The 26,476-nt window shown below is 42.4% G+C and overlaps 1 protein-coding gene across 6 annotated transcripts in view; it reads right to left on the reverse strand.

The window, feature by feature from the left end:
• IL15 (interleukin 15) overlaps nucleotides 1–26,476 on the reverse strand; it is a 75,551-nt gene that overhangs the window by 32,287 nt on the left and 16,788 nt on the right. For 4 of the 6 annotated variants that reach the window (XR_012803901.1, XM_075614692.1, XM_075614685.1 and 1 more), the window contains one exon: nucleotides 24,788–24,855. The exons of 1 other annotated variant lie outside the window; for it this stretch is intronic. Coding sequence is in view for 4 of the 5 variants with exons in the window: in XM_075614692.1 (XP_075470807.1) it covers nucleotides 24,788–24,855 (68 nt within the window). In the remaining variant the exon portion in view is untranslated. Of the gene's footprint in view, nucleotides 1–24,787; nucleotides 24,874–26,476 lie in introns of all 6 variants that reach the window. One more of the 6 variants, XM_075614713.1, reaches the window with a different exon arrangement.

The following is a 26,476-nucleotide window of genomic DNA, read 5'->3' on the forward strand; positions in this document are numbered from 1 at the left end:
CAGTCCTTAACCGTTTTGACGCATGGAGTGATTACTGATTGGTTCACTGCAAATAACATCTAAATGCAAAGATGAAAACAATCAAAATCAAGAACAAGAATAACAGCGGAGAATTTTAACCAGAGCTGAAAAATCACCTCAGATTACACGAAATGCATGGGGACACTTTAACAAACAATTATGACGAATTTACAAAGATTGTAGATGAAGATGTATGGAAAACTGGAGTAATCGCTGAAAAAAAAAAAAAGCTGTGTGTGCTGTGCACGCGCATAGTAAGTGAAACTTCTTTGACTTTTGTCACAGAAATTGTATTTGTGTTGGTGATGTTTTAATTAAAAATCAAAATACAAGTTCATTGACAAAACGCAAATAAATTTGACAGAATGCGCGTGCTCGGCACACATCCCCTGTATTAGCTATTTGCACTGATTGTTGGCGTGTGACCGAGTGTGCGCGCGTGTGACCGAGAGTGCGCGCGTGTGAACGAGAGTGCGCGCGTGTGAACGAGAGTGCGCGCGTGTGAACGAGAGTGCGCGCGTGTGAACGAGAGTGCGCGCGTGTGACCGAGTGTGCGCGCGTGTGACCGAGTGTGTGCGCGTGTGACCGAGAGTGTGCGCGCGTGTGACCGAGTGTGCGCGCGTGTGACCGAGTGTGCGCACGTGTGACCGAGTGTGCGCGCGTGTGACCGAGTGTGCGCGCGTGTGACCGAGTGTGCGCACGTGTGAGCGAGCGTGCGACTGTGCGTGTGACTGTGACTGAGTGTGACCTTACATATCCCCTTGCACATCACCCCTCCTGCACATCACCCCTCCTGCACCTTGCATATCCCCCTGCACATCACCCCCCCCTCCACATCACCCCTCCTCCACATCACCCCTCCTCCACATCACCCCTCCTCCACATCACCCTCCTTCACCTTATATATCCCCTTGCACATCACACATCCCCCCTGCACATCACACATCCCCCCTGCACATCACACATCCCCCCCTGCACATCACACATCCCCCCCTGCATATCACATATCCCCCCCCCTGCACATCACCCCCCCTGCACCTTACATCACCCCCCCTGCACCTTACATCACCCCCCCTGCACCTTACATCCCCCCCTGCACCACCTCACATCACCTCCCCTCACCCCTGCACATCAGATCACGGCGGCAGAGCAGAACGCCGGCCTCCTCCTGCTCTGCTCCGTGAGGCTAATCAGGAACCGCTCCCTCAGTCAGCGGGAGGGCGCGGCTTGAGCGAAGGGACCCGGGACACGCTACTCTTACCCTTCCTCCCCCCCTCCCCTCGGCTCGGGCTGCGGGAGGGAGCTGCTGCGGTCTGCCATAAGGTAAGCAGCTCCCTCCCCCTTCACCCACAAATGCCCTCACACTCAGGAAGCGCCGGGCTCTCTCTTCCAATCTCCGGCCTCCAGCGCTGCCCGCCCGATCCGCACACACCACTCTGCTTCCTCCCGGTTACCCTCCATGATCCCTGGGCTCCTCTCCTCCTCCGACCCCGGCGGCGCTCAGTCAGCGGGATGCAGGAAAGCGGAGGTAGGGAGGAGAGAGGCTGCACGGCATGGCAGCGGCCGTTAGGAGCGGCGGCTATCGCCGCCGCATATGTCACGGTGTGTGGGGGGTGTGGGGCTCGGGGGGGGGGTGATTAGGAGCGGCGCCGGCGGCTATCGCTGCCGCCGCCGCCGCAACATGTGACAGGGGCGGTGTGAGCGGAGCGGCGTCCATTACGTGACGTCACTTCCGTTTTACATTTCGCCCCACATCCATCCAGTTTTATCCCATCAGAAGTGCCACTAAAGAAGTTTCACTTCAAAAAGGATTAGGCAAAATCAGATGAGACAAAGCAGTTACTGGAGAGACAATACGGAAATGAAGCAATCCCAAGACGCAAGAACAAGAATTGATTATGCAGAGCTGTGCAAGATGATCCCCAAACATATAACTGAAGATATAAGAAAATGTATCTGTGATGTGGTGAGGAAGGCTATCAAGATAACAAAAGCTTAAAGAAGATGAAGCAGCGACTTAGCCATAGTTATCTTCATCCATAAGAGAGGAGACAAAGATAACCTCAAGAACTACAGACCAACCAGTCTACAGTACTTACAATTACTTCAAAGATTTTTACGAAAATACTCGCTATCTGCTGCAATAGACCCTGGACTTCACCTAGCCTAGAGAACAAGCATGATTTTGAAGAGGATATAAAACAATGGACCACATCCAAGGTATATAAAAATGATTTCCAGAAGTAAGGAATAAGATCTACCATTAATTTTAGGATTCGTAGATTACGAAAAAGCATTTGAATCTGTCTACGCCTCAGTGGTTTAAAATGCATTAAGAAGACAGTGTTGAAGAAGCGTACATTGATATTATATGGAACATTTACAAGAATGCCACATAAAACATTAGATTACTTGAACAAGAAGATACCACATCACCAAAGCATTTCACAGCAACATTGGATGAATTGTGCAAGACATGGAAATGGAAGTAAAAAGGAATCAAAATCAATGGTGAATACTTGAGTCACCTACGATTTACAGAGGATATTGTTATTTTTGCCAGAACTCCAGAAGACCTCCAGCAACAAATCAGAGAACTTGCTAAACCAAATAAGAATGTGGGCCTCCATATGAATCTCAGCAAGACCAAAGTGTTAACTCCACAAAGATCTAAATAAATGGAATAGATCTAGAAGTTGATGAAGACTTGTCTACCTTGGCCGGTAAGTAACAAAGGATGGGAACCTTGCAAATAAAATCAATAGGAGAATGAAGATGGGATGGAGCACATTTGATAGAACCGTCCACTATGCCTCAATAGTCAAGTTTTCAACCACTGTATCGTGCCTGTTCTCAAGTGATTAATGTGAAACTTGGACCCTAAATGAGAAGAGAATGTAGAAGCTTCAGACAACTCAAAGATGAATGAAGGAATCTATGTTGGGTATCACTCTAAGGGACAGGAAAAATAGTAAATTGCTTAGAAACCAAACAAAAGTCTGTGACATCATCACACGGGTGAATAAGTTAAAATGGCAGTGCGCCAGACATATTGCAAGAAGAAATTACCATCGTTGGACAAACATGGCACTCGACTGGATTCTAAGGGAGATTAAAAGACCAAGACAACAACCAAAAGTAAGAGGAGAGGATAAAATTAGAAAATGTGTTGCAGCATCGTGGAGAAGAGAGGCTTGCAATTACACTACCTGGACAACGATTGAAGATGATAACGATGATCTAAAATACACATTTCAACATTTAAAAAAAAGCTCATTACCCACTTCAGAAATTGTAAAATCACAGGTATATATAATGTGGCTGAATCAAATAATTTATCATATTGGATGTGAATTGGAGCTTTGTCAATTTGTCAATTGTACCTCTGTACTACACTGGCGACACACTTTATTCGAGCTCGGCTAGTCCCACGAATTCGGGTATACCCGGGTGTATTGAGGTTTGTGACTGTTTTCTGCCCGAGTGCATTGAGTTATTTTCCAGCAGGGATTGAAGCATTTTATTCCCGCTGGCTGCAATACTGCACAGTACATATATATATACTGCATTACAATTCATGAATTTATGCCATCTGGTAGACACGCGAAGCATTGCAGCCTATTAAATCCAAATCATTATCATTTAACAGATCAGCCGCCCATCAGCCAGGCATGAACCCAGGCTGGGAAGGCAAATGCAACGGGGCTTGTCAGAGGTGAGGAGCGGCGCATTCCAGGTATCTGCCAGGTACATACCGGGTATTTGCTCGAATAAAGTGTGTCGGTGCAGTATACCACAGCTATTAGACCAGGCCCCATATTATCAGGCCAAATGGTTCTCAAACTGGAAACGATATGCTGAAAACATGGCAACTGTAAAATATGATGATCTCTTTGTTTAGGGTGCTACTATTACATGTACAGTATTAACATTATATTCTCATATATTACATCAGTACACATATATATGCGTGTGTGATACATAATCACAACAACTTTGAAAATGAATTTAAACTTGGATATAATTTAAGATAAACTGAGATACTGTTGTGCTTACCCAATAACAGAGCGATGTTTTAGTTTGAAGTTCATTGCATTAGTATTTCATCTATTTGACGTGGTTTCTGAGCCTTGTTCTATGCAGTGTTTAACACAGAGAAAGCTGTATGAATTCCCCTCTGGGTTATCTTTAGCGCTCAGCTAGCCCAGTTCATTCAATGATGACCCTGATTCTACATGTAACATAATGCTGATTTAGAATTCATTTTTATTCATAGTATTTTTTTGTAAGCTGAGTATTCTATAAACTAAACTCTTATGATACCCAGTCTTCTGTTCTGTATAATTTTTATGTAAACAATAATATAGTATAATAAACATGACAACACACGTTGTATTAGTGTGCAGAAAACCACAATCATGGCTAGAGCAAGGCTAAGTCTTCTACTGACCCAAAGTCAAGGAAAAAGAAGTTGAAGATCCATATACTTGTGCATGACATCATGGATCATGAGGGACAATTTATATGGTCCAACTTCTTCCAAGTCTTCATCTGCAGAGAATGTGTCTTTCTGTCATAGGGCTATGTATAAAGTTAGCACAGTATGTCAGTAAACATTTTTATCTCTGGGCATTAAGGTCCTCAGTCAGACCCAAAGACATCTCAACACTCCACTGAGCTGGAAGAGATATGCAAGAATGTTCTTCTTGACAGATAGATCTTACTGATGTCAGTCACAGTGCAGTGTCAGCACCTCAGGCAGAGAATGCCTTTTTGTAGAGCAACCAAAACATGGCAATTTCCCAAGCACTAACAGCACTCAGTAGAATATGCCACATCAGAAGAAGCTGATGCATTTGATAAACCAATGTCTATACTCATTGGTGATTCACAAAAATGGTGATCATGAACATAAAGTTGGACTGAAGTATTTCCCGGAAACATGCTACTCTTATGTCAATGCAAGAATGTATGGAAACTTTAGTGATTTCATGTACCTCAATATAGAAAGAGTAAAAAAGAGGATCATAAGATTAACGGAAGAAAAAAAAGTCTGAAAATAAAACAAAATATACATAATCAATCAACAGAGTACTTGAAACTATAGATATGGCCCTAAGTGATGCACTCAACTCTACTAGAGATCTAGTATCTTGCATCACTTAGGGTTCTTGTCTTTCCCCCTCCTACACACATGCTTTATCCCTGATAGCACCTCTCTAGCAAGTTATTATTGTCTGAGCTGAGCAGGATTCTCCCCTTTCCCCCCCCCTACCTTCTATAGATATGGCCACCACACTTATTGTATGTCATGTTTAACCAAAGCAATAATTACAGCCATATTAATCTATTGTAATGTATACAGTATCTTGGATTAGCAATGTGCCTTACTTCCCTTTGATTAATTATTTATTTGAAGCTAAATCTGGTGGGTTGGAACTGCAAGGTGAGCCACTAATGGTTTGGAAGATGGAAGATGTTTTGGTGGTGCTGGCTTTCTGATTAGTCAAGAAATAAAGTGTTTGCCTTTCCCATTGATGTGATCCCCCTTCTAGGACCATTCTGTAAAATTGACATTGACATGGTTAAGGGAAACAAAAGCAGACACATATGGGCTATTATCACGGTTAGATTTGTTTAAGCGAGCCAATGACATTATAGAATTCTAGACAAAAGGTTGATATCTGGCTGTCTGCATGGGATTGCAACGTTAAATCATTTTGTTTATACACTATGCTGTATACCGGTGTTGAAGCAAATAAAGTGTATGGAAAATGTGGATAATATAGAGGAGATTAGCAATACTACTACAGCAAGTGGCGTGTCATGTGTAAGATGCCATCACAGATGTTGAAATGCAATTGACAATGCCATTGTCATGACTGACAATGCTCTGTCTACCATCATCCCAGCCATCACCATACACCCTGGATTGCTCAAAAGCCTTCCACTATCTACTAAATGTTGGTGGAGAACTCTGAAATCCAGCACACCAACCAACGCTCACTATAATGGCAAACATCACAAATTTACAGCTTGCAAACAACGACTCAAATTTCTATTCATACTGTTACTCTCTTTAGCAGGTGATATTGAACTTAACCCAGGCCCTCCCTTTTCAACTCTGTCCTATACCCATGAGATTACCCCCTTCAAATTCCAAAAAGGTCTAGCTGTCGCCCATATAAATATAATTATCCAGAGCCTGCTGCCCAAACTGGATGAACTAAGGGCATAGTCCTTATGCATAAACCCAAAGCCATTGTTTTCACAGAAACATGGCTAACCCCTAAAACCCCGATGCAAATATCGCCATTCAAGGATACTCAATTTCTAGGAAAAATAGGTCAAAGAGAGGAGGAGGGTGTTCTTTTATATTGCAAACACCTTACAATTTACACTGTTAAATTGACCCCCATGCCCACCCTCTTTTGAAATCCTAGTTGGCAAAATCAGCCTCACCTTTTCTACGCCTATCTACCGCCCCCCTAAAACCCCTCCATAATCCCTGACTGATATCACCCAGTGTCTTGGCTCCATTTCCTCTCTGAATGAGAAGAGTGAGCTGCTAGTTCTTGGGGATTTCAAATTCAATTGGCTTGACCCTAGAAACCACAAAATCCAGATACAAATCAAGTCGCTTAACCTATCGCAACTCATTTCCCAACCCACACGGACAAACCTGAAATCGCATAACCATTACTTGCTAGACTGGATTCTCTCCTCAAATCACAGCAGAATCCAATCCTCTGGCATCCTTCCTGACATTTTCAGTGACCATGCAATAGTGTACTGTGTAAGGAAAATTAAACCGCCCCAATCAAGCCCTAAAGTTCTCCTCACTAGGACATTTAGAAACTTTAACACACAACAGTTTCTGGATGACCTAACCAACTGCCCTTGACACAGAATCGATTTAATTCCCGACCCTGATTCTGCGCTCGACTATTTCCAATCTGAGCTCTTAAAACTCTGTGATACCCATGCTCCACTACGCAAAATAAGGGTACGGGGGGTCCACCTTCCATGGGTTACAACTGACCTTATAGCACTCTACCAGTTCAGGGATGCCTTGTGGAAAAGCTACAAAGTAACTACCAAGGATCTTAATCATTACAGAAGCCGGCGGAACATGTGCACAAGGCAAACAAGACACGCAAAAGCACAATCTGACAATCTTCGCCAGAATACATCAAACCCAACTAACTTCTGAAAGGTTATCAAGAATAAATTCCAGCCTTCCAGCCACCAATAACCAAGTTATATCACTAAGGTGGGTATTACTCTGACAAATCCCACTGACATTGCAAATGCATTCAATGATTACTTTATGGGATGTGCTACTTACTTAGTAGCGAAACGCAACCCAAATCACAAACATGAACCTCATTCTGAGAGTACTCTATAGCCACACCCTCTCCCAACACTGCTCACAATTTTCAATTTGTCCCAGTATCCGAAGAGGAGATTACACAAGCGCTCCTCAAACTAAAACTAAGCAGCCAATGTGGACCTGACTTACTGCAATCTAAGGTCCTAAGACTTGGTGCCCCAACCATTGCCAAACCAATTGCTTCCATAGTCAACTTAATTCTGTCTGCAGGCCATATCCCTAAGACTTGGAAAACTGCCAGAGTTGTCCCAATCTTCAAAGTGGGGACAAAAAGATTGTCTCAAACTACAGGCCAATCTCACTTCTCCCAATTCTATCCAAAGTCATGGAAAAATGTGTTCATTCCCAATTAAGCGATTACTATACCAAGACAAATTTCCCTAGCCAATTCCAATATGGCTTTTCCCTCAAACACTCCACGGTAACTATCCTGCTAAAAGTTTGCAATGAAATCCAGAGTGGAATGGAACGGGGACAACTCACTGGTGCAATAGTCCTAGATTTTGCAAAGGCTTTTGATACTGTTGATCACGTTATCTTGCTTAAAAAAACTCCAGTGCTCTGGAATAGGGAATCATGCTTTAAACTAGTTTCATTCCTACCTATCAGATAGATCTCAACATGTGCCCATGTCACGCTCTAACTCCAACCCTTTGGATATCACCTGTGGCGTCCCGCAAGGCTCTGTTCTGGGGTCCATACTCTTCTCAGTGTTCATCAATGATCTTCCTACCGGTAGCAAGGGAGCTTCAATACACATGTATGTAGATGACACAATCTGATAGTAACACAGCCCTAGCCTCTCCGACCTGGAATACATAATTCAATCTGACTTTTTGAGACTTAAAAATTGGATTTCCCAAAACAAAACTGTTTTTAAACACTGACAAGACTAACAATGGTATTCGGGACCAAGGCTAAATTTTTTAAGCTTCCAATGACTGAGCTCCAGATCAGAACCAGCTCTAAAACCACCATAACTCCTGCTACTAGTTTCAAATACTTGGGCATATGGTTTGACTCCCATTTAACATTCAGGGTGCACATTGATACCCTGACATCCAAAACTTATGCCAAACTAGGTGTACTTTACCGGAACAAATCCTTCCTAAGTCTGCTAGTCAGAAAGCGTATCACACAGCAGATGCTAATACGAATTATCGACTATGGGTGACAGAGTATATGCTTGGTACCCCAAACCCACCTTAGCAAACTTGATACCCTCTACAATTCAATATGCCATTTTGTTCTCCAAAGCAACTACAACACACATCACTGATAACTACAACACACATCACTGATAAACGCTCAAAGAACTAGATTGGTCATTACTTGAGTCTAGGCACAAAGTCCATCTTTCCTGTCTTGTCTTCAAATACTTTCTGGGCAAGCTACCCGTCTATCTGAACAAGCTCCTCACCCCCACCACATTCAACACTTATCATCTGAGATCTGACTCCAAAAGACTAATTATGGTCCCAAGGTTCAGCAAAGTATCCGGACGCTCCTCTTTCTCTTACCATGCACCCCAAAACTGGAACAATCTACCAGCGACTCTCACAGCCCCCACAAGTCTAAGTTCTTTAAAAAATAAAGCTGTCTCACATTTTAACCTGGTCTGTAGCTGCTACATACGTCAATAATATATATTATCTCTTAGGCCTGGGACATAGTAGGATCAGCCTTGCTGATCCGTGCTGAGGCGCGCTCACGCTCAGCACTGAGCCCCTGCAGCCGGAATTAGAGCGGCTTTAGCAGGGGCTCGCGCACGCTTCCGCACGCTTGCGGAAGAGTGTGTCTTAACATTTCAGATTTGGCGCTGGCCCGCCCCCACACACGCCCACGGACTACACGCGCTTTAAGGCCAGGGAAAGCACCGCTTTCCCTGAGCCTCAGAGCGCCTCCGCACGGGCAAAGTGTCTATGCCCGAGGCCTAACTTTGCATGCTATGTCTTGTATATAATGTACTCTATAAACTTCTGCCGTACAAATTAATAAGCCCCTAAAGACTTAACCCTCCCCATGTGCACCCTACCCTGTTCACTTATGTAACTATATTTGTAACCATGTATGTCATCTTTATTTCCTGGTAAAACATTTTATAAATAAATAAATTTGGGGAAACCTATGTTCTTATTTATTCCACTTACTTTATATACTTATATCACAGTATCTGCTTAATCTGCCTCCTTTTCCATGGTTGGTAGCATGGAAATGAGGAAATACAGTCAGTACTCATTAATCTTGAATAATAAACGTTTCTCTGCACTTGCATTAGATAAACTGGTTATTTTGATCTGAACCAGCAGATCTAAATAACCCTTTAAGACAGCCCAACTGATAGGTGAGGCGTTCTTCTGCCACAACTTGAAGTGATTTGCCAAGCTGAGGTCAGAGCAGGCAGCAGAACAGGTGTAAACACCTTAGTCAAAGTAGTCAACAGAACTGGACTGTTTGAGGACAGGTCCTGGACAGGACTGGACTGTTCTGAGGACAGGTCCTGGACAAGACTGGACTGTTCTGAGCAGTGGGTAAACAGAACAGGTTCAGCAGTAAGAACAGGAGCAGGACATGCTAGGGACAATGATTGCAGACAAAAGTTGCAGGGGCATAACTACCACCCTGGATACCCGGGCACATCATAGGGGCCTCAGCTGGGGGGGAGGGGGAGGTGGGGGGGCATGAAGGTAGTCGGGATCCTCCCTTCGGATTCGAGGTGAACCCCCCCAAGAGGTTACAGAGGCCCCACACTCTGCCCCACAGCAATTGAACTGATTACTGGGGTAGAGAGCGGGGCCTCTCTAAGAGAGCAGCTCTGATCCATCGATGGTGCAATGTCATATGATATTGCGTCGTCAAGGCAACACGTCATGTGATGCAGCGACATCACATGGGGACGCATTGCCATGACAATGAGTCATCACCTGGCACTGCAATGTCATGATGTCGCGACACAAGGGCCGGCAGGTAAGAGAACTGCCCAGGGGGTCCCTTACTGAAGTTACGCCAGTGTCACACTTTCCAGTTTGGGACACAATTGTATTTTCACCTATCAATATGTCAGTGGGTCCGAATTAGGAGATGCAGGTTCAAAGTATTAAACTTGCATATGTGCTTCTACCATGCCATCTGTACTTAGTTTGTGAGAGATCCTACTATTCTTTCTTACTTGTGTAACATGTTCCCCCCACCCAGTGGGAGATTTGGCCATCAGCATGTGTGGTGCATATACCTGCTGGTAACAGGAGGGCTGAGTCGTCCGTGGTAGTGGGGACACAGGACTAGGCTTCTGGGGTTCATACCCTACATATCTCTTTAGCAGTGCAATGCCTCCATCTGCTGTAGGCTTCAGGGAACTGAAGGTGATTTCCCACGGTAGAACAATTACCTCTCCCCCCGTAAGATCACACACCAGGCCGGTGGTATAAGCAAACAGGAACAGTTTATTGTCCTCATTGTACAGCACAGTAACAAGGCTTCTGCCCGATGTAGGGCCTCATGCAGTAAGCGCCGAAAAAGTGCTCTCGGCAGGGGTTCAACATCGGCATGATTTTGGCGATTTGCCCTCGCAGTATCCAGGATGGGCCGAATCACTGGCGAATCCCTGTGAAAGCAAAACGCTGTGTAGCCTGTGGCGAGACAGTCTGTCTCCCGATAACCTGGCGATATGCCGTCCCCTGCCGAGATGTCAGCAGAGAGAGATCCGCTACTCTCTCTGCGCAAACATCGGCAAAAATAAAAATATATCAAAACAATTTTTACTCATAGTGTAGATGTGCAGGGGGTCTCCGGAGCTGAACCGCATTGGTTTCAAGTCCGGGGACCCCCTGGTTCCCGAGATACAGGCCCCTTTATGAGGTTCCGGTATCCCTCTGCATTTAAATGTCCTGATCACGTGACCGCAGAATGTAAACAAAGCAGAGGGATACCGGCACCCCATAAAGTGGCCTGTATCTCGGAAAGCAGGGGGTCCCCAGACCTAAAACCAAAGTGGTTCAGCTTCGGAGACCCTCTGCACATCTACACTATGAGTAAAACACACATATAAATAAACAATCATTCCTTACCTTTGCGGCTATCTGTTATGGTAATGAAGCAGCATTAATGTATTTTTAATAATAGTGTACGGGAGCAGGGGGTCCCCTGAGATGAACCACAATGATTTGTGGATCAGGGACCCCGGTATGGGTCATCGGGTGCCAGTGTCGCCGCCATCTTTATAGAGCCCACGTCGCGTCTTGGACGCTATAAAGATGGCGGCGACATTGGCCTCCGATGCCCCATACAGGGGCCTGTAACTCGGGAAGCAGGGGGTCCCTGAGCCACAAATCAATGCGGTTCAGCTCAGGGGACCCCCTTCTCCCGCACAATATTATTAAAATACATTAATGCTGCTTCATTACCATAGCAGATAGCCGCTAAGGCAATGAAGGGGTTAAGGCATAATAGTATGTTTATTGGGGACAATTGCCCCCAATAAACATTGCAATAAACAACATACACCCCCTGTGCCCCCAAAAACCCCTATACCCCCATTACATATATTACATTTTTGGGATGCACAGCAATGATACTAGAGGCCGGAGGGGGCTCTCGGGTGTTCCTCGCAGGCCTGCAGTACCAATTCTGTGCCCCCCCCAAAAAAATCCAACAACACAAATACTTTACAATAAATACACCCCCCCTAACACATACAGTACAGTAATGTGCAAAATTACTATTATCCACATATGGATAATAGTGAATGTGCCCATTTTAAATACTTAAAGAACAATAATTACATTAAATACATATTGCACTCACCCATGTCCGGCTGCCACGATGAAGGCCATCCTCATCTTCATAACCGTCCATGCCCCCTCCGATGCTGGAAAACATAAACAAGAATAAAAACAGCCAATGTAATGTCCCCTAACCCCATAATCACCATAGCGGTTATTAACCGCTACAGTCATTAAGGGGTTAACCCACCCTCACCCACCACTCGGGAGGCCTAAATACCCTCCCCCACTATCCCCCACCCCGTGAGGCCTAACCACCCTCACACACTACCCAGCCGTGAGGCCTACCCACATACCTTTGGGACCAATACCCCTTCCCCCACCCCCAGTACCCACAATAAAAACAATACATAGCCCCACAATTAACATCATTATATTTATTAAATACATAACCCACCCCCTGTGCCACCCCATAAATACATGTTTTATTATTTTACATACAGGGTTAATACCCCGGGTGGGCCTGACGGGTCAACTAACAGACCAACACTAGCCCAGCACCTGGTTTCAAACAGGGTCTGGAGGGCTGCGGGTGGTCCCCGCCAGGCGCCAGGGTCCACCAGGTGGTCTCCGCGAGTCACTGTGGGCCACAATGGGGTCCCCCCGGGTAGGTCCGCGGCTGTCTGGTGGGCCCTGGGTCAGACCCACAGGTGTCTGAGGGGCCTCGGGTGCTTCACACGGGGGTCTGGGGGCCCTCGGGTGGTTCCTACGGGTCCGTGGTGCCCCCACAGATATGGGGCCACCGGTTCTTCCCCGCAGGTGTCCCCCGTGGACCCGGCAGCCGTTTACCTGTGAGAAGTCCGAGGAGACCTCAAGTGGTCTCCATAGGTCTCCCGCAGACCTGAGGAAACAACCCTGTATGTAAAAATAAATAAACATGTCCTATACATTAAATACATCAATTCCCCCCCCCCCCCCCAACACATACAGTACAATAATGTGCAAAATAACTATTATCCAGATAGGGATAATAGATTATTTGCCCATTATTAAACACATTAAGTAGCATAATAAAAGAAATCAAGTTCTACTGACCTGATCAATATGAAGCCCCCTCGACAGCAAAATCCGTGTACTCTGTTGCCAATAAAATACATAGCCAATACATTGCTATTACATTCTGATATCAATTAACCCCGTAATCACCTTATTGGATAATAACCGCAAAGGCAATTAAGGGGTTAACCCACCCTTCACCCATTCATTTGTACAGTGGCTTCATCATGCAAATATATAAATATATCATATATATTTATATATACACACACATGATGAACAAATATACAAAGAAATGTTTAAGGGTTTAGTAAAACATGCATAAATAAAAATACCAGTTCTCCATATCTGCCACAGTAAAACAAAATCCTATTTCCTAATAAAATCATTCTCATGTGGCAATCAAAAGCATCAAATGCTAATCAAAAGATTGAATTGACATTGTATATATGATGCATAAAATCTGTGCATCAAGTACATTCTGCCAATCGATGTTAACAATAAAATATTCTAAAGAAAATACAATGAAATCCAAACAAGTATACTATTTAAACCAAGCAAGGCAAGCCAAATAAATTACCATTAATTAATGACATCCCAAAACAATTAAAATACCATCCCAATTACACAATTAACTCTTTTAATCGTTAAACAAACCCATTCTCCAAAAAAGTTAACATCTGACAAAATAGTAGTACCAAAATAAAACCACTATAACAAAGCAAGCCTCACCCTGACCTAAAGTACACCATAGAACACCAAAAATTACATCTATCTAATTAAACATTACATTACACCCATTTAACAATAGCAGCATATCAAAATACATTTAAATAGTGCAAAACAAGCATTTCCAACAAAATCATTTCTTACCCTGTATGTATATACTGTATCGATAGAGACATACATACATACATATATACATACATATATACATACAGTGGCAAGAAATGAGAATGGAAAAAAATTGTATCACATAGAATAAATTACAAAAAACAGTTAAAGTTCCAAAAAAGTAAATTTCTTTACTTAACTTACCATTAGCTGGCCCACTCACCGACTCCCGTTGAACACCAAGCTCTCCAACCAATGCACGCACTGCAACAGGAACCCATAAAATAAGAAACCATAACAAAATAAACTAAGACTTTTTTTTAAATCCAAAACGTCTACAGTATCTTCATCTGTGTTCTTCCTTCTTCTTTCAGGGTCTTCTGGGGTCTGCTGGGGGTCTTCTTACCATCTGCTGCAACGCCCCAGTCCTCTTCTTCCTTCCGGAGGTTCGTCCTCCTTGGTGTCTGCCTTCAAAATGAGACGACATAGGCTTTTATAGGCCTATGACGTCACATTATCGTTATATGGTTCCCAAGGTCCTGATTGGGCCGTGAAAACCATGTGATTGTGGGGGGAAAATTAATTTTGAAGGCTAATTAATTAATTAGAGAAGAAAAAAATGCACAAGAGCGCACAAGGGAAGGGATTAGTATTAATTTATTAAAACAAACACATAAACAGCTGAGGGGATCCAACCCCTCCTCAGCTCAATGGATTAGCTGCCCAGAAATATAAACCATATATATGGTCTCTAAACATATAAAAATCTAACACAGTAAACCATACACAACATAAGAAAAAACACACAATCAATGTAAAATAAACAGAGAAAGTATTAACAGCCCAAGGGAGTTAAGGTTAAAACCGCCATAGAGAGCTATAATACTGCTGACAGGGGGAAACGAACACTCACACTGAGGCAGAGAAGGGGGACCTCTGATGACCGTATAAGATCCGGATCACGGCATCAAGGAAGATGGAAACAGCCGCCTCTGGAGCCTCAGGCAAGCTCCGTTTCAGCCTCTCAGCAAACACGCGCAGGATGACCTGTCGTGACCTCTACGCGTTTCGCACCACGTGCTTCGTCAGGAGGTCACGTACAGCGTCATCTGCGCGTATTTGTAGGAAGAAGGGAATCAGTTAGGACGGCCCCCTTCCGACGCCAAACCCAATGCCCTTAGAATGCCAGTAGTATGTTTAAAGTGATGCTACCTCTTTCCCTTGCAATGTCATGTGTTACAGCGGTCACGTGTTGCAGGTTTAACAGACACATATACGAATCCGAACCTGCAATGCTTACGTAGACATGAACATAACATAACTTGAGATCATCAACTTATATATATACACTGAATTAGAGCCAAAACAAATATATATTTTACATATTAATTGCACATGATGAGACTATAATTCATCTTTAAAATACCCAATAAATTAAAATAGATGCATATAGTGCTTTAATTAAAACATATAATGTTAATACATATACCATAAAAATGAGAGACGAATATAATATTAAACAATTAATGAAAATGAAGATGAAATTAAACATACATTAAGCCAAATATTTTATCTCAAAAATGGAGTGAGCTCAATAAGTTCATTAAAACCAATCGGATGTCTAGTTTGCATTTCATAGATCCAATACTGTTCACGTTTTAATAGATGATTATCTCTATTGCCTTGTCTGCTGTTCATTTGGATATGTTCAAGCCCTTTAAATGTGATGCAACTGGGGTCATTGTTGTGGATCTCTTTAAAGTGTTTTAAAAGTGGTGTAAGCGGCATACCTTTAGCTGTAATTTTCGGTATGTTTTTTACGTTTCTCAAATGTTCTAACATACGCATTTTTAGTGGCCGTTTTGTCTTACCGATGTACTGTAAATTACAGTTACACTGTAAGACGTAAACCACATGCGTAGTCTGACAGTTAATGAAACTATTGGTATTGTAACTCCGCTTAGTGGCACAAGACGTGACTGTATTTCCTTTACAGATATGTTTACATGCCTTGCACTTCCCACATTTATATGTGCCTTTAATACCCAAGCGATCTTTAATGTCACCAGATGCGATGGCTTTTCTGGTGATTTGGCTTGGGGCCAACATGTTTTTTATATTTGGCGCACGTTTAAACACTATCCCAGGTTGTGAATTTAACTGAGGGCCCAATACAGGGTCCATTTTCAGTATTCCCCAGTGTTTTTTTAAGATTTTCCTGACCCCATTATGCATGTCACTGAACTGAGTTATAAAAGCAGGGATTTTTGTATTTTTACTTTTGTCCCTCTTATTTTTATTATATTTCATCAGTGATTTCCTTTCTATTTTTTCCAGTTTCTTTATTGAGGAATCTATCAGTTCCTCATTATACTTCTTATCGAGAAATCTTGTTTTGAGGAACTTAGATTGTATATCGAATTCCTCAACCTTGGAATCATTTCTCTTTAGTCTTAGAAACTGGTTAAAGGGAATGTTCTGAACCCATCTTTTGTCATGACAGCTAAGAGGGTCAAGATAAGAATTGACGTTAGTAGCTTTAAAGTGTGTTTTGGTCTGAACTGTATTGGATTCAATATATATTTCCAAATCGAGGAAATTAATGCTAACTGGACTGTTAACACCACTAAATTTTAGATTAAATTGATTTGCATTTAGTTGATCAACAAATCCAAGATAGGATTCCTCAGTTCCCTCCCACACAATGATGATGTCATCGATATATCTCCTCCACAGCCTCAGCTGTGGAGGAGAACATCGAAATACCTCAAGCGACTCCCACAGTCCCATATATAGGTTAGCGAACGATGGGGCAAACGTAGTCCCCATCGCCGTCCCCAAGATTTGTAAAAAATAAAGGGAATCAAACATAAAATAATTGTGACCCAAAATGAATTCAATTGATGTGAGAATAAAATCAATTTGGGTTATAGGTAATAATTGTGGGTTCATAAGAAAATATCTTGTTGCCTCTATACCTTTTTGGTGGGGGATGCTCGTGTATAATGCTTGCACATCTAAAGTGGCTAATCTACAACTATCATTCCAAACAAAATTATCCAAAACCTGTAAAACCATAGTGGTGTGTTTAAGGTGAGATGGAAGTGATGTGACTAGTGATTGTAGGTAAAAATCAATATATGTGGACAAATTAGATGTAATAGAATCGATTCCTGAAATAATAGGGCGTCCAGGTGGGGAAGTGAGGGATTTGTGAATCTTGGGGATGTAGTAAAAGATAGGGACTGTGGGTGTCTCAATGAGTATATATTCATATTCTGACTTAGACAAAATTCCCTTGTGCGCTCTTGTGCATTTTTTTCTTCTCTGTTTCTCAGGGTGTCCTCCCCCCCTTCGAGGGGGGATCACCTCTGAAGTGGGAGCTCTTGGGGAGACGCTCCATGCACGTGCAGCACAGGGATTAATCCTATCAAAACATCTGCAGCACGAGCGCTGAAAATCCTGCACTTTACTTTCAAGATAAAGAACTGTTTCCAGATTCATTTAGTTGGACTTGGGACTTTGGTTTACCTTTTCTCCCCTGGATTTTTAGCTGCATAGATAAGACTGTATTTTGCGTTATAATAATTATCAATTAATTGTGTATAAGTGCATTTATTTTACATTTGAGAGACCTTTTACTGAGGGGCTTTTTTATCAATTGTATTTTTCTATTGTATTTTGATACTACTTAGACAATAAGATGGCTGTACCACTTGATTTCACCACCTTATTTTTGTCTAGTTTGGATAATAGGAACAATAGAAGTTATTGGTTACCAATTATATGGTTTTACAGGTTTTGGATAATTTTGTTTGGAATGATAGTTGTAGATTAGCCACTTTAGATGTGCAAGCATTATACACGAGCATCCCCCACCAAAAAGGTATAGAGGCAACAAGATATTTTCTTATGAACCCACAATTATTACCTATAACCCAAATTGATTTTATTCTCACATCAATTGAATTCATTTTGGGTCACAATTATTTTATGTTTGATTCCCTTTATTTTTTACAAATCTTGGGGACGGCGATGGGGACTACGTTTGCCCCATCGTTCGCTAACCTATATATGGGACTGTGGGAGTCGCTTGAGGTATTTCGATGTTCTCCTCCACAGCTGAGGCTGTGGAGGAGATATATCGATGACATCATCATTGTGTGGGAGGGAACTGAGGAATCCTATCTTGGATTTGTTGATCAACTAAATGCAAATCAATTTAATCTAAAATTTAGTGGTGTTAACAGTCCAGTTAGCATTAATTTCCTCGATTTGGAAATATATATTGAATCCAATACAGTTCAGACCAAAACACACTTTAAAGCTACTAACGTCAATTCTTATCTTGACCCTCTTAGCTGTCATGACAAAAGATGGGTTCAGAACATTCCCTTTAACCAGTTTCTAAGACTAAAGAGAAATGATTCCAAGGTTGAGGAATTCGATATACAATCTAAGTTCCTCAAAACAAGATTTCTCGATAAGAAGTATAATGAGGAACTGATAGATTCCTCAATAAAGAAACTGGAAAAAATAGAAAGGAAATCACTGATGAAATATAATAAAAATAAGAGGGACAAAAGTAAAAATACAAAAATCCCTGCTTTTATAACTCAGTTCAGTGACATGCATAATGGGGTCAGGAAAATCTTAAAAAAACACTGGGGAATACTGAAAATGGACCCTGTATTGGGCCCTCAGTTAAATTCACAACCTGGGATAGTGTTTAAACGTGCGCCAAATATAAAAAACATGTTGGCCCCAAGCCAAATCACCAGAAAAGCCATCGCATCTGGTGACATTAAAGATCGCTTGGGTATTAAAGGCACATATAAATGTGGGAAGTGCAAGGCATGTAAACATATCTGTAAAGGAAATACAGTCACGTCTTGTGCCACTAAGCGGAGTTACAATACCAATAGTTTCATTAACTGTCAGACTACGCATGTGGTTTACGTCTTACAGTGTAACTGTAATTTACAGTACATCGGTAAGACAAAACGGCCACTAAAAATGCGTATGTTAGAACATTTGAGAAACGTAAAAAACATACCGAAAATTACAGCTAAAGGTATGCCGCTTACACCACTTTTAAAACACTTTAAAGAGATCCACAACAATGACCCCAGTTGCATCACATTTAAAGGGCTTGAACATATCCAAATGAACAGCAGACAAGGCAATAGAGATAATCATCTATTAAAACGTGAACAGTATTGGATCTATGAAATGCAAACTAGACATCCGATTGGTTTTAATGAACTTATTGAGCTCACTCCATTTTTGAGATAAAATATTTGGCTTAATGTATGTTTAATTTCATCTTCATTTTCATTAATTGTTTAATATTATATTCGTCTCTCATTTTTATGGTATATGTATTAACATTATATGTTTTAATTAAAGCACTATATGCATCTATTTTAATTTATTGGGTATTTTAAAGATGAATTATAGTCTCATCATGTGCAATTAATATGTAAAATATATATTTGTTTTGGCTCTAATTCAGTGTATATATATAAGTTGATGATCTCAAGTTATGTTATGTTCATGTCTATGTAAGCATTGCAGGTTCGGATTCGTATATGTGTCTGTTAAACCTGCAACACGTGACCGCTGTAACACATGACATTGCAAGGGAAAGAGGTAGCATCACTTTAAACATACTACTGGCATTCTAAGGGCATTGGGTTTGGCGTCGGAAGGGGGCCGTCCTAACTGATTCCCTTCTTCCTACAAATACGCGCAGATGACGCTGTACGTGACCTCCTGACGAAGCACGTGGTGCGAAACGCGTAGAGGTCACGACAGGTCATCCTGCGCGTGTTTGCTGAGAGGCTGAAACGGAGCTTGCCTGAGGCTCCAGAGGCGGCTGTTTCCATCTTCCTTGATGCCGTGATCCGGATCTTATACGGTCATCAGAGGTCCCCCTTCTCTGCCTCAGTGTGAGTGTTCGTTTCCCCCTGTCAGCAGTATTATACAGTAGCTCTCTATGGCGGTTTTAACCTTAACTCCCTTGGGCTGTTAATACTTTCTCTGTTTATTTTACATTGATTGTGTGTTTTTTCTTATGTTGTGTATGGTTTACTGTGTTAGATTTTTATATGTTTAGAGACCATATATATGGTTTATATTTCTGGGCAGCTAATCCATTGAGCTGAGGAGGGGTTGGATCCCCTCAGCTGTTTATGTGTTTGTTTTAATAAATTAATACTAATCCCTTCCCTTGTGCGCTCTTGTGCATTTTTTTCTTCTCTGTTTCTCAGGGTGTCCTCCCCCCCTTCGAGGGGGGATCACCTCTGAAGTGGGAGCTCTTGGGGAGACGCTCCATGCACGTGCAGCACAGGGATTAATCCTATCAAAACATCTGCAGCACGAGCGCTGAAAATCCTGCACTTTACTAATTAATTAATTAATTAATTAATTAATTTTGAATGACGTCACATCCGTTCTCTCCAAAGCCTCTGTCACATGGTCTACTAGAGCCAATCAGAGTAGGGATGTAGTTCCCATGCTCTGATTGGCTACCATACCATGTGAGGCCGGCCATCTTTCTTTTCATGACGTTGTCTTAAAGGCAATTGAAGCACAGTCATTCTGATTGGCTGGCGTCATTGCCTTTAAATGACGTCATCAAAATTATTATTTTTCCCCCACAATCACATGGTTTTCACGTGATTTCTTATATATATATATTATATATAATTATCTATATATAGTTGCATGATGAAGCCACTGTACAAATGAATAGGTGAATGGTGGGTTAACCCTTAATTAACTTTGCGGTTATTTCCGATAAGGTGATTAAGGGGTTAATTGATATCAGAATGTAATAGCAATGTATTGGCTATGTATATTGTTGGCAACGGAGGACACGGATTTTGCTGTTGAGGGGGCTTCATATTGATCAGGTCAGTAGAACTTGATTTCTTTTATTATGCTACTTAATGTGTTTAATAATGGGCAAAAAATCTATTATCCCTATCTGGATAATAGTTATTTTGCACATTATTGTACTGTATGTGTTGGGGGGGGGGGGGGGATTGATGTATTTAATGTATAGGACATGTTTATTTATTTTTACATACAGGGTTGTTTCCTCAGGTCTGCGGGAGACCTATGGAGATCACCTGAGGTCTCCTCGGACTTCTCACGGGTAAACGGCTGCCGGGTCCACAGGGGACACCTGTGGGGAAGAACCGGTGGCCCTATATCTGTGGGGGCACCGCGGACCCATAGGAACCACCCGAGGGCCCCCAGACCCCATGTGAAGCACCCGAGGCCCCTCAGACACCTGTTGGTCTGACCCGGGGCCCACCAGACAGCTGCGGGCCTACCCGTGGGGACCTCATTGTGACCCGCGGAGACCACCTGGTGGACCATGGCGCCTGGCGGGGACCACCCGCAGCCCTCCAGACCCTGTTTGAAACCATGTGCTGGGCTACTGTAGGTCTGTGAGGTGACCCGTCAGGCCCACCGGGGACTCCTGTGGGCCTGGGGTATTAACCCTGTATATAAAATAATAAATCATGTATTTATGGGGAGGCACAGGGGGTGGGTTATGTATTTAATAAATATAATGATGTTTATTGTGGGGCTGTGTATTGTTTTTATTGTAGGTACTGTGGGGGGGGGAAGGGGGTATTGGCCCCAAGGGTATGTGGGTAGGCCTCCCGGCTGGGTATTGGGTGAGTGAGGGTGGTTAGGCCTCACGGCGTGGGGGGGGGGTAGTGGGGGAGGGTTTAGGCCTCTCGAGTGGTGGGTGAGGGTGGGTTAACCCTTAATGACTGTAGTGGTTAATAACCGCTATGGTGATTAAGGGATTAGGAGACAATACATTGGCTGTTTTTATTCTTGTTTATGTTTTGCAGCATCGAAGGGGCCATGGACGGTTATGAAGATGAGGATGGCCTTCATCGTGGCAGCCGACAAGGGTGAGTGCAATATGTATTTAATGTTTTTATTGTTCTTTATGTATTTCAAATGGGCAAATGCACTATTATCCATTTGTGGATAATAATAATTGTGCCCATTACTAAACTGTATGTGTTAGGGGGGTGGGGGGGGTTATTTCTTTATAAGTATGTATGTATTTTAAAATTAATTTGGGGCGGCACAGAATTGGTACTGCAGGGCCGCGGGTAACATCCGAGGGCCCCAGCTGGCCTATAGTATCATTGCTGTGCATATATGTACTGTATGATAGGGGGTATAGGGGTTGTTGGTGTAATATATATATATATATATATATATACAGGACCTTTATCAAGTTCCTGTTCCTAGGACCGAAACGTCGGTGAATGTGCCTGCTGTTCAAATACACTTTTTTCATTATTACCAAGTGTGCTATCTCTCTTCTTTGCTGTGTGTCCCTTGGATACCCTGGATACCAGGAGCCTTTCATTATATATATATATATATATATATATATATATATATATACAGTAGCGGCCGGGTTGACTCTAATGCGGCTGCCCCCGCAGTTTAAAAATAGCGCGAGCGGCGCGCGGCTGTATTCGGCCGAAAACCGGACGGTTTTCCCGCGCCTCGGGCGCTTTCAATAGCAAGCGCCATTAGCGCTTATCTATTGAAGAGGCCGCCGCGCGGAAAACTCTGTTTTTAAACGGAGAACAGACCCGCATCTAGACCGCTATGCTCCTGGCAAGCTTTAGAATAAGCTTAGCCAGGACAGTATATTTATTTATTTATTTAGTGTGGGGCTGTTGTGTGTGTATTTTTTTTTTTGTGGGTAGCGGGGGTGGCCGAAGTGGGTATTATCCCCAACGGTGGTTGTTTAGGGCTTGCGGGTGGGTAGCTGGAGGGCTTAACCCCTTCATGACCTTAGCGGTATGAACCCCCGCAAGCCGTAAACACTCACCAAGGGCCAAATACCCCCTTCACCCACCCCCGCTACCCACAATAAACCTGGCACGGCTGGTTAACCCCTTCATTGCCTTAGCGGTTAGCCGCTAAGGTAATGAAGTGGGCTTTAAATGCATTTTTCCTGCCTCGGATGCATGCCGGGGGGCTCCGGTGCTGGTATTAATGGGTGTTAGCTCCAGAGACCCCTGGCATCAATCCCAGGCAGGAAAAAGGCCTGATTTTTTCTAAGTGTGGACCTTGCCGATGCTTCTCCACCACCAACTTGCCAACTTTAGTTGGCGGCTGGATTAGCGTAAAAATCTCAATTCTAGAGTGCCGATCACCAGCGAAAAGCTGATCGGGGCTACTAGAATTCAGCCGATTTCAAAAAGTGGCGAAAAGTGCAGAAAATGGCTTATTGGCACCCGCATGCTGAAAAGTTTTTTCGGGGAAAAAATTTGCCACTTTTCGGCGCTTACTGAATCGGAAAGGCTATTTTGGCGAGAAAAGGGGGGAAAAGCCTTTACGGCACTTACTGCATAGAGCCGTAGTCTCTCAGCTACCACTGAAGGATGGTCCCTGGACCTTCACTACAGGCCAAGGGCACCCGCAGCAGTCCCAGCTCTTCCCCGCCCCTCTAACAGAGGCAGGGGTATGGTACGCACTCACTCTCCCCCGGAGGGAAGAGGACCAGAGTAGGCCCAATACTCAGGCTCTTGGCTGTGTGACCTTCCCCTATCAAGTCGGTAGAGTCACTACTGAATTTGGGACGGCACTGCATTTAAATACAGCCAGAAGGAGGGCACCAGACCGGTCTCATGATTGGTCATGCCCAGGCCTGCTGTCACCGCCTCCTGCTGTCACTCAAGTGCAGCTGCTAGGAGAGGGAAAATCCCATATCAACTACTGGCAACCTTATTGTACCAGGGCTTAGTGCCAGTACAAGGGCAGAATAGTAGCCACAGGTGACCTGGCTACACTTGGGGGGGGGGGGGAGTTCATGCTGTCTTAAGTGAGGGCCCAAAAGAGAGGTCAGGGGTAAGTGTTCCTTCTTGCTTCTTCAATACCTGTGATTAGTGAAGCTGCAACTTTAAAAAGAGGCAATGAAAGTATACCAGTTGAAGGGAAGCAGTAATTGCTGTAGGTAAGTTAAAGATTAATTTTATGGCAATGTTCATGATTCATTGTAATGATGTTGGAGTGACCTTCAGTAAACCAGAGAAGAGTACATCACAGTAATCTATCATGGAGAGTATTAGTGATTAAATCAAGATCATGTCATTGTCTCAGCTAAAGAATTGTGGTATCTTGGGTAAAGTAAAAAGAAGAAATCTACAACTTTTAATAGGGCAGTCCCTCATGGGATGAAAGTAAACCAAGGGCTGAGTATGTTTATTTGGTTAAATGCAGTGGATCAAAAACCTTACAAAAACTGCACAAGTACTATAAGTATTGTTGAATTTTTTATTTATTTTTAACTTTCAGCTTTTTAACTTTTTCATGGTAAAGAAAAGTTTTGGAGGGTTCTTACAATTTTAATCTATATATGATGGTGATAAGACTCTTCAGCATGTCATTTTATTTATATCTGATTCTTATGGGATCTTAGGCACCTCATAGTTTAGATTAATATTATTATTACCACCAAATGCTTGTTAAACTCATTTATCCGCCCTTCACTCTCAATAATAAGTAATAGTAGCAATGCAATCAAATTACCAGATGAAGACATACATTATAGGGAGTTATTCATTAAACTAAGCGTGCTGATCCGGGCAAAAGCACAAAAACTCCCACTGACTCCAGTGGGAGTTTATGTTGCGATATTACTCCCATTTGGCAATATCACAGTTTAACAAATAACGCCCATATTTTAGCCTGTACGTGTACATACCTGAGAATCCAGCAATTTAGCATTGCATACAGATAGTGATAGAGATAAACTTGGTCCACGCGCATTTTCTGAAAAACAAAATGTTACTAGAAAAGAGTTAGAATGCCACAATCGTCTTTCTCAATAGAACCTCTACTAGCAATATGAGGGTGTCCTGTATTCTACAAGAATTCTAGGCAGCCCAAGAAGCTGTTATGTCCATCATTTCTCCCAATTACACCTCGGGCCAGATCCACAAAAGGGTGCTAAAGTTTAGCATGCTTTTACTCCCATATGAATGGAAGCTAAGGCGTGCTAAAGCTTAGCACCCTGTTGTGGATCTGAGCCTTCACATTTAAGGTCCATGTACTGTATCAAGCCATTTTTAGTGCTAAATTAACACAAATACAAGAACTTTCTTCATGTGTCTCTGAATTTCAATGTTACAAATGTATTAATGTATCTGAGTTCAGGTCATAAAAGTTCTCACTAAATGTTTGAGATTTGTGCATATATTCATTTTCAAACACATTCCGGCAGCAATTGCCTGTAGTTACTTATAACATAAAAAAAATGTTTCCTATATTTATATAATTATGAAGCCCTTTTGTTTCTGCCTTTAGCAATGTTATTCTTTTTAAATTCTATAGTTGGAGATATAATTTACTAAAACTTCGCCTCCCAGGGAAATTAAAATGGCCGCTGCCCGCCACATGCATGAAAACAGAGGTTGCCATGGTGACAGCTGATGACAGTTAATTAATAAACAGGTACAGTATAACGTGGCTACAACAACGCTTCAGGAATACAAAAAGCAAGAAACAGCATAATATAAACAGCTTGTGTTATGATGTAACTTTACTTTTTGTCAGGAATTGCTGCTTTAACACTACTATGGAGTTTGCCATTTCATTGGCAACATGCATATCTGTATATTTTGCAAAAATGACATTTAACAAAAAAATAATAACTTTCACCAGCCCAGGTGATTTTTTGGAAGTGTTGAGATACATAAGTACTTTCAGAGAAAAAAATATTTCTCTCTCAGGTAAATTTTTCTATATTTACACGAAAATTTAGCACATCTCTACTCAATGCACGAAAGTACCAATTGTGTCCCATGTGTATCATCTTATAATGTAGGGAGGATAAGCATTGTCAACTTTGAGACTTGATTTCAGTCCAAACTGCAATATAATAATGACATAGAGCCAGGTTGGCAACACTGGAAGAGTAACAGAAGTATTATAGTGGGAATTCACCATTTCTATCATTTTGTCTCCCTATTGTCTGCATAAAAATGTTTGCCAGGTCATATTTGGCCTAAACCTCCTTGGCTCAAAATCTGCATCAAATGTAAAACACTTGATTAACGATCTGCTTTGATTATTTGATGCTGCTGCAAGCAGGAAATTGTGTAGTTCATCAAAGCATGTTTTATTTCACCTGACACATAAGACAGCTTAGTAATCAGCAATTGTACTCCCCCTCTCAAATTTACAGTAAATACACCCAGCAAACAATCTAAATACGATCTAACTTTCATTTATTCCCCTTACATCTGAGGGTATTCCTCATTAGTATAATAATTTAACTGTTGTACAAATACTACCAGAAAAAAACATCTGCACAAAACAGACACATTGCATTCCCACATGCAAATATTGACCTTTGAAGGTCTACTCTATGTCAAAAATAGGTGCCTCAAAA

This window comes from Ascaphus truei, chromosome 1 (genome assembly GCF_040206685.1).
Source record: "Ascaphus truei isolate aAscTru1 chromosome 1, aAscTru1.hap1, whole genome shotgun sequence".
Taxonomy (NCBI): domain Eukaryota; kingdom Metazoa; phylum Chordata; class Amphibia; order Anura; family Ascaphidae; genus Ascaphus; species Ascaphus truei.